Genomic DNA, 12,820 nt, shown 5'->3' with positions numbered 1-12,820 from the left:
ACGCGACATGCGCTACACAGACCAAACAGTTTGAGACGATGTAATAAAAGTTTCACTTTAAAACACTCACAACTCATTATATACCTTCGAATAGGTAGGTACTTGAATGAGTCTAAATAATTATGTATATTCTCTATACCGGTATTAAATACAAATCAATCGTCCTGGCTGCTGGCAATGCTTGTTGTTATAATATTTGTTGTTAATAATACAATACAAAAGCTGGTGAAATATTTAATTCTACAAAGGTTTATCTCTTGTAAAATATTATCTTTATCATTACTTAAGTTATTATTTTTATTGTATTGAAAGTTTCCGTTATTTTGCAATCTAGTAAACACATTGTAAACCATGGATGTATTGTACAGTTTCCTAGAATTAAGGATAAAGAGTACTTGAAGAGAGTCATAGCTAAAAAGACCCATAAATATGTCTATAATAAGTGTTAACAATTGTTGGCTATCATTAGTAAAATAAATAAATAATTATATTTAACATTACTATAACAGCTCTATACTATCTCTTCCGAGTTTTCAGTTAGAACCTTCAGATTGTCAAGAAGTTTCTTCAATACTTTTCAATTACATAATAGAAAGTCATACCAACATCCATAATCTCAAGTATAGGTTAGCTACTTACTAATAATTAGTATTTTGTGCTATAGGTACAGGAATTAGAGATATAAATAAATCGAATGGTGGATTGAATAAACTCTATACATCTTCTGGTCATGCGGTTGTAAATTATTTCGTTGTTAATCTCGTATGTAAGGTAAATAATAAAAGAACTACATACTGCTTCTAAAGGTAGTGAATTTAATCACAATGCTTCTATTAAATAATACCTACATCATTCGACTCTTTCTACAGCTCCTTATAAAAACTGTATCTTATCAATAGATACTGCACTTCAAGAGGATACCTAATAATGCACGAAAAAAACAATTCAATATTTCATTGTTTTATAGGTGATAGTATAAATAATTTGGTCCCATTAAAAATAAACATTTGGATCCATTCAAAAGCATTCATGCATTCAATAGATAGTTTACTAAAAATAAATCACAAAAGAAAATGTAACAAGGTAACTGAAGTGATTAGGATTAAAATGTATGAAATATTAATATTTTTCTTTTAAAGAGAGTAATTTTTATCCTATTATGTGAAATATGACTCGTGGGTGGCCTATTATACCTGTTCCTTGTACATATTCATAATTAAATTAGAAAAAAAAACGGCATATTACACTGCGCCGTCTATTATCTAAATAAAGATCAAACATTTATGGAGAAACATGGGAAAAGCTAGGCATTACATTATATTTTATTTATACCTAGGAAGAATATTGTGTTTTAAATACCTACTTGAAATATGGAAAGTACACGATATAATGGTTAGGTAGTTGGATTTGTTTTCGTTTGTATAAGAAAAATAACGTTAAATAAGTTAACTAATAACTATTCACATTTTGAAAAACTTACTTAAATACGTCCGGGTGGAACCGGGGCGTAAAATATCATTTTCCAAACATTGATTACCTGAATAAGTTTTTCTTTGTTCGACGTTTCTAAAGACGACGGCCCATCACAGAAAATAAATGTAGGTACCTAATCAACTTTTAAAATCTTACCGCTTTGAATTTACCTACACTACGTAGGTACCATTAGCACAGATTACTGCTACCGGTATACCCAATATTATCCTCTCTCAATTAATAAAGTATAATTATTAATGAAAGTATGTAGGTAGGTACTAACACATATTATATTGAATGTAGTAGATATGTAATAATATTTTATTGTGAAAACGTTAATGTAGGTATATAAGGGATGTTAACGTTGTTTGCAATTTGCATGGTAACTGCCATCGCGTGATAAGGTTCTTTGGAAAAACAAAGGTGTGGACGGAAAATAAATACCTACACAATATAGTCACAGTAAACAGAACACGAACAGTGGCGCAACAATACGCTGGAAACGGCTCACTCACAAAAATATACGTATCGTCTAAACTCCTAGGTAGGTACCTACTAGTACTAATTATACGCGGTTATAAGTTCAGTAGATAGATTTGTCTATTGTGATACAAGTCGATGCATAATATTAGTATATTTGTGTGAGTGACCAGTTTCGAACGTTTTGTAGGAAGTTTCGCTACTGTTCGTATTTTTTTACTGTGATATTGTGCACTAAATTTAGCATAATATTCCTATCTCAAACACCGAAATCTTCTCAGATTTTAACGTATCCCTGTCTATCAGTGTAGAATGTAAATTTAGATAACAGATAGGTAAGATGCAATTGATTTGTTTCAGCCTTGCAATTTTTTGGCATTTTTTGTTTATCTTGAATTTGGAACTGACAGGGGATTAACCTGATAATGAAAATAATATGTTCATATTGTGGGTAAAATAGATAGGTAACTATTTGTTTAACAAGTTTTGTTGTTTTTACAATCATGCAAATTATACCAATTCAAAGAATTTATTAATTAATATAATATAGCTACCTACTTACTTACTTAAACATAATTTAAAAATACGAATAGTTTCATTGTTTATTACTACAGCTGATATCATTTTCATATTAGAAATAATAATTATAGGTGAGGAGAAGCAAAGAGAATACAAAATAATACTACGTGTGAGAAGTGTCACAGTGTGTTAGTTTGTTACATTTGATTCCGCAACGGGAAGTTTGGAGCCGGTAGCCGGTTTATCAAACTCCACAGAGAAAGACGTTATGTCGTACTCTAGACGTACGATAAAATATGTTCCATAGATGTTCCGTACACAGAAAAGTAAGGTTCCGTACGTTCCGTAGTATAAATTATTATTATCTAAAGTATATGACCATATATGACGTAATTATATTATACTCTTTGGTCTCATAATGTGTTCAATCAAACAAAATTTGCAACTATATTAGATGTATAAGTGCATCTAATATTGGTTTAAGCAGCTTATTCAGTTAAAATAGTTGTATTTTTAATAGGTATAATAATGAGGAGTTCATATTTTTTAATTTGAAAAATAAATATGTACATATTTGACAACTAGCAACATTTTTTGTTATGTCAACGTGATGTCAACAATATGACATAAGTGACGTCATCCAAACGTTTTGCAAAACCAAGCTGCGCTTGCTTTATTAAAAATTGGAGTTAAATTGTAAAATTATTTACATAAAACTGCAATAACAATGGCTGAAAAACCACCAGAAGAGGGGTATATATCTGTAGTTGATGAGGATCCGGAATTTTTCGCGTTATTGAAGTGGGATTCGAATCAATCACATAAACAACATGAGGTTCGGAGTTTGGAAAGAGCAAAAAGTCCTGAGAAAACTATGCCACAAGCGAGAGATGAAGAAGATCCGTTTGATTTGAATGATCCCGCTTTTATTGAGGCATATCGCGTTCCAAAAGATATAGCGCGAAGTCTTTGTGAAGAATTGAAGCCAGTAATGCCCGATTCTATTAAATCTATTGAGTTTTCCGTGGAGAGCAAGGTATATAAAATTGTACTTTGGATACAATTACCTACTTCATTGCACGTACTAACTTTTAAAGTGATTTTTTATTGTTACTTTCATTTTCACTGATTAATAAATGGGTAAATATAATAATTGTAAATAAAACGAACTATCAATAAACACACGAATAATAATTATCGCCATCAGAATAAAAGAAAAAAAGAAATCAATATGTTTCTTATATCATTTCATCATACTTTAAAGGTGTTAGCAACCCAAAAAATTTGTAAAAACTGTTTCTTATGTTAATTTAACTTCTATTCTAGGTTCTAGCAACCCTTTCCTTCTATGCTACAGGAAAATATCAAAAGTCAATTGCGGGTAAAACAGACCCAACCGTGACACAGTATTTTGTAGCCACCGCAGTAACTCAAGTCACAGAGGCTTTGAATCATCCAACTATTGTGAAGAAATACATACATTTTCCACATCTGAGAAATGAAAGAGAAGTTATTAAAAGCAGGTAGAATATGTTAATAGTTTTAATTGGAAATGTTCTGTTTATTTTTATGCATATCAAACCTACCTAAAATTAATAATTTTTTATAATGTAATTATAGGTATTCATTTAAAATGCAAGAAAGCCAAAAATATTCAGTTTTAGCAATATTTAAACTCACATTTTCTGCTTTACAGTATGCATTTATAATTTATGCAACAAAGTCTTGATAGATGCTTCACTTCACATAATAAACTAGCTGCTCCGCGCGGTTTTACCCCTGTGGCTCCACTCCTGATGGTTGTAACGTGATGATTTATAGCATATAACCTTCCTCGATAAATGGGCTATCTAACACCAAAATAATTTTTCAAATTGAATCAGTAGTCGGGTACTAGATTAGCACATTCAAACAAACAAACTCTTCAGCTTTATAATATTAGTATAGATATATTATTTAAAAATGTTTAGAATTTTCACTACATATTATTTTATTCAGTTAATATTTTTTATCAGTGACCGTTTTGACTGTTTGACCACATTTTGACCATTTCAAGCTGACTTATTTTAACTAGATAATGTATTATTCCAGGTTCTACATGAAGTATAGGATACCAAATGTAGTGGGGTGTGTGGACTGCATGCATGTGCCGATCGCTCGCCCAGACCAGGAGGACCACAAACGGCACTTCAATAAGTCTTATCATTCTAAAAAAGTACAAATTGTGAGTGGACATAGTAGTATTCTATAAGTTATTTCATGTAGTATGATAAATTTTTTAAAGAATAAAAAAAATAACCAAAAGTTGAGATTTGCGAATTTTTTTATGCCACAGTATGGCATGAATTTGGCATAAATTTAACATTTATGGTGATATGGTAAATATATGTTAAGTGTATAATGTTATATTTCAATTGTTTGTCAGTATTTCAATTTCATTTTTTTTTCCACTCATGGATCCTATAAGCCAGTATGAAATTGTTTCAGTAGTTTGAGAACACACTTTTAGCACTGTAGTACAGAATACATGATAGTAGCTAAACGCTACAGAACGGACACTCTCTGCCTCCCGCCAAAATTAAACACTTACCTCACCCCGCACGATCACGCTAAAGATTGCCCGCATTTTACTGCAAGGACGATACGCAACGCAGATTGACAACATTAATCGAATTGACTTAAAGTAATATTATTATTTTGGAATTGTGATTATCGTAGATATTGTGCTGTTTACGGATGTATTTCATCAGAAAAACGCGAATTTCTTTACGCTAGTTACAAAATATGTGCCAACCATAAAACGTTAACACACACATTTGCAGTCTCTACAGTTTGACTGTCAAAACGCTAATTTTGTATGGAGTGTCCGGGGTGTGACTGTACACTAAAAGTGATTATAAAAAGATAAGAAAATTATCTTATTCCTTACAGATATGCGACAGTGACCAAAATATAATAAGCGTAGACGCATCACCGGGTGGCTCGTTGTCACACGATGCCATTTTGAATAAACACGCAGTTAGGAATGATCTGGAGAGCCTTAATCTTTCAAGGGCTGTGTGCTGGCTTATTGGTGAGATATTTAATGTCTGACTGTATGTATTCATATAAAAAATGTCATTTGAGCTTGAAGAACTAGCTGTGCTATGCAATAAAAAAAATATTTCTTGAGTATCTGGAACTTAAGCTACATCATTGCCAAATCAAAATTTGTTCATCAAAAGTTGATTGGACATGAAATTGTAGCATACATCCATACAAACAAATTTTTCATCTACATAATATTAGTACCTTCACTGAAATTCAGTAAAACAATTATGGAGTTTCTTGTCGGTTCTTCTCCATATATACTGCTTTCCGAATCGGTGGTAAATGTCAAAAATAATAATATGTTATGACGATTCAAAAGTGCTTCTAGAAGAAGTCTAATTATATAAATAAATGTTTCAGTTTGAGTTTTGAGTTTGGAAAATATTTATTTCTCATTACTTTCTATTTATTACAGGTGGTCCACATTACACTGTAAAACGGTACCTAATGACGCCGCTACCGAAAATAACCAAAAAGACGCCAATATCACCAGAAAAGTACTACACGGACTTACACACGCAAACACACACAGCCGTCACAGATACAATCAAACAGTTGAAATCACGGTGGAAATGCTTACAAGCTACTTGTAACAAGCAGTTTGATCCAGAAACAGTATCTATGATCATCGTAGCGTGTTGCGTCTTGCACAACATTTGCAATAAGAGAGGTTTAGCCGCACCACAAATGGGGCAAGCTGAAGAGAGATTAGAAGTCATGAAGCAGAAGGTCGCAAACGCACCGATATCGAAGAAAAAAGTAGAGGATCCAAACGGAATAGCAGCTAGGAACTTGTTAATAGAGAGACTATGGAATGAACGAACCGTAGCTGATTGTGCTCCTCCGAAAAAGAGAATGGCCAGGAAGGAGAGGGAAACTCAGCCGATGCAGATGCCGCAGCAAATGCAAGAGGACCCCAGTAAGAGGGCCAGGATTATGATGAATAATCCGTACAGCTTGGGAGTGGGGATGGCGCCCGGGTGGGGACATTATCCACAACACTGAGTTTAGAAATAATAATATACTGATTGTATAAAATTGAAGATGTAGTAGAAGAGAAGAAGTAGTTGCGGGTTCGAATCGGCTATAATATGACATTGCTGTGACTAATCTGAGCAGAGCATCAGTCAATATTAGCCTACTGGCAAATAACTTTGCCTGATTAATTGTGATTTACCATTTAAAAAATTTATTTATAATAAGGCAGCTAGCCTGGTTACATTGTCAGTCTTCTTCATTGAATCTTTGATGTTTTTTTTCTTGTGTTAATAAATGAATCGGTGCTTGTTAAAACCCCACAAGTAACTTTGAGTAAATTTTTCAGGAGATACTACAATCTATTTATTTAAATATATACTATATATACATGTTTATAATTCCTATATGTTATAGTTCTTTTATATAACAAGCCATAGCTTACTTTTTTAAAATTTTTAAATTTGTTTAGTATACTAGTTATTTGAAACAGTTTTGTTTTTCACTTGTGTTGTTTTTACAATCAACGTGTTACATGTGTTGTTTTAACACACAACTGGAATAAATCAAGGCAGTTAAAGCGGGAAAAGTTAATGAAACACAGCGGATTGCTTAACAATTTTATTGAAATACCTTTAAATTACCATGGAAAGTGATTGCGAGTAACACTAATAGTTACTCGCAATCACTGTTCATGTCGTTTGTACATTCTAAATTAGTAGTGGGCCATTGTAGAAGATCTTCATAAAATTTATTGGCTTTTTTGTTGAATAAGCAAGGTTGATGGGAAGGGTAAGCTGTTCAGGCAAACAACTTTTTTTGGACATTCTCAAATGGAAGTTTAAAGCATTCATTGTATTGTCAATATATTCCAAGGCTTTAATTTTTCCAGGATTGTGATCTGCAGTGTGATTGAAATGAGAATACTTTGAGATTAAAAAATTTATCTTTTGAGTTTTGGGTACATTTCTCCCATAAGAACAATCTGACAAACAAGATTTTTTAAACCATGTCTTCCACCATATTTTAAAGTTGATTATGTCACTTGGTTGTACAAGATGGACAAGAAATTTTGATGGAGAGCTGCTAATAATAATTTTTATGATTTGCCTCAATGAATAGATCCTATCTACTTTTTTTAATTTCCTCTTGACACAGCCAAAAGCCCGGTCGCATGGTAAAAACGAGTGGCCCTGGACTGGGTAGAACTGTTCGATTGTTTCAAATTTTTTCAATTCCACCAGGGCAGATAAATACCTAAGTAATGTATGATTTTTGTTCTGCCCTCCACAACTGTCACTAAATAATAAAAGATGTTTTTTATTAGGTGGAATTTCATTTCATGACGCTTTAGGGTACTATGTTATGACATTTTTTGTTCGTCTATACGTGTCCTCTATCCATACATACCACTTGAATCGTGCGCCGCGATTTTGAAAAAAAAATCAAAATGGCGGCGGGTCGATATGCCAGAAAGTTTCAATGCCCTTTTCAAATAGAATTCATATTTTACATTTGTGCCAGGAAACTTACTCTTAAAAAGTCGATGCATTTGCTTGACATCCAATCTCTCATTTAAGTAACATACTTGTTTCGAACCATAATGAGTTATTTTTAATGGAAAACTTTTTATATGATCTTCTATTTGTTTACAAATTTCCCCTGAAATTGCATGCTTACATGGATGTTTTCCTCTTTGATCTCTAGGCAACTTTTTCTGCTTTAATAGATTACACAATCTTATTCTTTCCGAAGTAACTCCATACAAACTCAAAAATGCTTCTTTACATATTTCTACTTTTCCGTGTTTAGCTGTACTTACAAAATATTTGAAAGTTGCAGTTCGAGGTTTCTTCTTTGAAACTGACAAATTACCATTTTTCTGCCTTCTTGCGACATTGAGCTGAAGAATATTCTGCTGTAAAAATATATCTTGTTCGTTTTTCGTAGATAATTCGTGAAACTGAGTAAATATGTCAATACTTTCAAATTCTTGTTAATTTGAATAGCACTATCGTTTGCACCTGTAACAAACAAATGTGATCCATGCCTTCCAACAAAAATAATGTAATGATATAATAATTATTGTACTAAGCATATTAAGTGTAGTAATATAACGTACCTGCAACCAGATCCATGTGATACCCTTGGAACTTGTCTGCCATTATGAGCAACGTACGCCTCACCAGATACTCGGGCCTTTTTAATAATATTTCGCTTTTTGGGTGCTGCCTGCCTGTTACTTGTGGTTTTAACAATCACCCATTCAAATGGGTGACAAACAACTAGAATGCTTATTTTAGTGACATAATTGGTTTTATTGTGTTAAGAAAAGCATACGTGATTTACAATTTTCTACAATTTTTGTTTCCATTATGTCTCATGACAATTTAGATGTATTTCTTTGAGATAACAGAGTGTATTTCTCAAGAAAATAGCCATGATTTGATCCTATCTATTGTTTGATTGTTACGACTTATTTAGTATCTCTGTGTATATTTTAACAGTATTATAAGTGGTGCGGAAGTTAGCTTAAGTAGTAAGTCAAGTTAACTTACTACTTAACAAAATGTGCATGTGAGTTTCTTGTACCAGTAGTTGTGTATGTAGTCAGTGCCATGGGCTTTTCAGTTGTGAGTGCGATTGATAACTTGAAGGAAAGTGTCTATGGGAAGGTTATCAAACTCCATTTATGTGATGTGAGTTGTATCTGCAGTTTTTGTTAACCATGTGGCGTTAGTGTTATGTTCTACCGGATTCTCCCATAAATCGGCCCAATCAAAATTTACAGCTTTCAGAACAATCTTTTCAGTACAATTTTAGCATTCTTGATTTTAACGCCGGTCCTGCTGATCTTTTCGTGGTCTCCAATCTTTCTTTTTTCAACTCTTTTTTCCGGAGATTCCACAGCATCAGACATAACAACTTCACGATATTAATTTGTATCATTATTCACATTAACGCCAGTTCTGCCGATATTTTCCTCGTCTCCTTTCTTTCTTTTTTCAACTCTTTTTTCCGGAGATTCCACAGCATCAGACATAACAACTTCACGATATTAATTTGTATCATTATTCACATTAACGCCAGTTCTGCCGATATTTTCCTCGTCTCCTTTCTTTCTTTTTTCAACTCTTTTTTCCGGAGATTCCACAGCATCAGACATAACAACTTCACGATATTAATTTGTATCATTATTCACATTAACGCCAGTTCTGCCGATATTTTCCTCGTCTCCTTTCTTTCTTTTTTCAACTCTTTTTTTCGGAGACTCCACAGCATCAGTGCATCAGCATAAGCTATTCCAATATGCTACGGACAAGGCTGTTAAATAAATATATTTTTGACTAGCTTCCGCCCGCGACTCCGTCCGCGCGGATGTCGGTCTTCGTGTGGATGGTTTATTTCTCCATTTTGAGTAACTCTGACAATGACATTATAAATATACATAAATAATTATTATAAAGACCAAATACGGCTCGACCTATAATAATACGCAACGTGTGTCGGGAACACACGTTCTAGAGAACAACGTCTATGGATAAAACTGAAAAATTAAGATAATTTTTTTTCTACGTATTTTTCCAGGATAAAAAGTATCCTATTTTACGCCCAGGATAATAAGGTATAATTATACCAAGTTTCATCGAAATCGAACCGTTAGTTTTCACGTGATGTCTTCACATTCAGACAGACAAAAATTTTTTTAATCACATATTTGGGCTTAGTATCGATCCAGTAACACCCCCTGCTATTTATTTTTTCAATATTTTCAATGTACAGAATTGACCCTTCTACAGATTTATTATATGTATAGATCGTTTTGTAGATCTTTCATGTTGCGAATCAAAAAGCCCAACATTTTGGCCGCACGTGTAGCGATATGGTGTGTATGTTGTGGTACGAAAGTTAATTTACTATCGAAAATGATACCTAAGTCTCTTTGCTCCTGCTCTTGAACAATCTCAGATTTTATAAGATATTTGTGGCGTATCAGATTTATCTTGCGTGCAAATCTTAATAAGAAGCATTTTTTAGGATGAAGGTCCATTTTATTACGTACATGAATCTCAAAATTATGAGAAATATATGGGATTATATTATTTAAGAAACTAAATATGATATAGGTACTATATTATGGAATTATGAAAATGTGAATATCATAATAAAATTATTTGATGTAAGAATATTTGTTTTATTTTAAAATAACTTTTGCAATGAAGAATAAAGAGACGATTTTATAAATCTACTATAAACCAAAACCAGTATAGTATAACTTTCAAATTACATTCCATTGGCGATCTAACAAAATTATAAACCGACTTTATAACTTTTTGCAGAATCATGACTCATTTTGATCCGGAAACTGCTATTCCGAAATTTATAATATAATTCTGTATCAATTTTACAGAATAATAAAATAAATAGGGATGTAACGATACCCATACCGATACCGATACATCGGCCGATATAATCGGCAAGCCGATATATCGGTATCGCCGATAATAAAACAACCGATACCGATATCAAACAATTAAAAAAACCGCGCCCACTTAACGATGCGGGAGGACCCCCGCGCGTGCGCACTTTGTTTTCTGAAAAAATCTACCAATAGTAAACTTTTATAAGGTACTGATTGTATGTGTATTACTTAAAGTTTTTGACTTTGTAAAATAATAATACCTACTAAAATAAATGGTTTTGTTGTTTTTTTAATTTGGCATTTTTATTTAAAAGAATACGATTAACAGTTGAGTCTCTGTTAAATGTTGGTAACTGTTTATGAATAATTCACTATTTATTTTTCTACCAAGCCATCGATATCGGTATCGGTATCGGTATCGCCGATACATTACTACAAATATCGGTATCGGTATCGTATCGGCAAAATCATGTATCGTTACATCCCTAAAAATAAATATATCAAGAGGTAAGATTTATATTTTTATGTAATGTTGTGAATGAACTCAAAAACATCCATTGATACCTTTAATATAATTCTTACCCAAATAAAACATTTCCTATTTTATTCGCACAAATGGTGTTATATTAATTAATTTAATAAATTGATATTAATATAATTATAAAATTCATTGGTTCCCGCACTAAGCGAAGCCTGTCCTGCCGCCTGCGGGACCAATATAGTGTTATTTATATCAGAGCGGCATAGATTCAAGAAATGTGAAAAAAAAACGTGCTTGTTGTAGTGGTTGGGTGGAACGGGACTGCTGTCTGTTTGTATCTGAACCGTGGTAGCACAATGTAATAGTCACAAAATTTTCGGAGATAATTAATTTTGAGAGAAAGAAGAATACATTTAATCACAAATACAACATTTTAGCTTTAAACTAGTTAATACATTTTAAGAACAATAATAAATTAATATTACATCAGATATATTTTACTATTTGGTCAGTATTTGTGATAAGGTTTACTACTCGATTTACTACTTACTACTCGGACTACTCAGGAAAATAAATAATTTCAATATTATATGTTTTTATTGAATCAATCAATCTAATGCGAAAATGTTAAGTGGATAATTATGACTAATAAAGTGTTTTTGCCTTTTAATTGTCCAAGTCCAATAAATAATTTCAATATTATATGTTTTTATTGAATCAATCAATCTAATGCGAAAATGTTAAGTGGATAATTATGACTAATAAAGTGTTTTTGCCTTTTAATTGTCCAAGTCCAACTATAATTTATCGGATCGAATAAGATTGAATTTATTTCTTGATTGCCGGCTAACTTAGTTTAGCCACTAGCTACTATTATGTATTCTGTGCTTAGGTCGCAAAAATTATATTGCTGTTGGCGCGTTTTCTAAATACACTAAAATTATGATGTAAAGCTTTATTTTGCTGTTACGTTCGTTTTTTCAATTAGATTTTTACAAACACATTTGAGGATAGATTGTAGTTTTAAGTTCGAAGGCTATAAAGGCCGGCGCCCACATGACCAAGCGCAGCGCAGTGCACTTTTAATTGTCAAACTATTATCGACATTTGCATTGTCCTTAACTAACGTTCAAAAAAGCGCAGCGCGCTACCTTTCGCGTATGACGCTTCGATGCTCCCCAAAATAAATTGTTATTTGATTTTGAATTTTATTTCAATGAATACAATGTCGAAAATAATTTGACAATGAAAAATGCGCTGCGCTGCCCTTCGCCATATCTGCGCCGGGCCTTAGTATTAGATATAGAGATGAGTTTCGTTACATAGTTCTTTATATGCAAACATTATATTAACCATTCAGAGTATAAATAAAACACAAA

General features: G+C 32.5%; 1 protein-coding gene across 1 annotated transcript; it reads left to right on the top strand.

Moving 5' to 3' along the window:
- Nucleotides 1-3,105: 3,105 nt before the first annotated feature.
- LOC123698391 (putative nuclease HARBI1) lies at nucleotides 3,106-6,744 on the top strand. The gene is made up of 5 exons (XM_045644999.1): nucleotides 3,106-3,508; nucleotides 3,799-3,995; nucleotides 4,564-4,696; nucleotides 5,404-5,545; nucleotides 5,978-6,744. Exons 1-5 carry the CDS (start codon nucleotides 3,200-3,202, stop codon nucleotides 6,565-6,567), a joined length of 1,371 nt encoding a protein of 456 aa, XP_045500955.1. The 5' UTR covers nucleotides 3,106-3,199; the 3' UTR covers nucleotides 6,568-6,744.
- The last annotated feature ends 6,076 nt before the right edge of the window (nucleotides 6,745-12,820 follow it).

This window comes from Colias croceus, chromosome 16, assembly GCF_905220415.1.
Source record: "Colias croceus chromosome 16, ilColCroc2.1".
Taxonomy (NCBI): Eukaryota; Metazoa; Arthropoda; class Insecta; order Lepidoptera; family Pieridae; genus Colias; species Colias croceus.
This window is presented reverse-complemented; position numbering and strand designations above follow the sequence as displayed.

Bases quoted from the DNA above. Each gene is read 5' to 3' on its own strand.
- LOC123698391 (XM_045644999.1), top strand. From the start codon at position 3,200: ATGGCTGAAAAACCACCAGAAGAGGGGTATATATCTGTAGTTGATGAG. The intron at 3,509-3,798 runs GTATATAAAATT...CTTCTATTCTAG, and splicing joins AGTTTTCCGTGGAGAGCAAG to GTTCTAGCAACCCTTTCCTT. The intron at 3,996-4,563 runs GTAGAATATGTT...GTATTATTCCAG, and splicing joins AGAGAAGTTATTAAAAGCAG to GTTCTACATGAAGTATAGGA.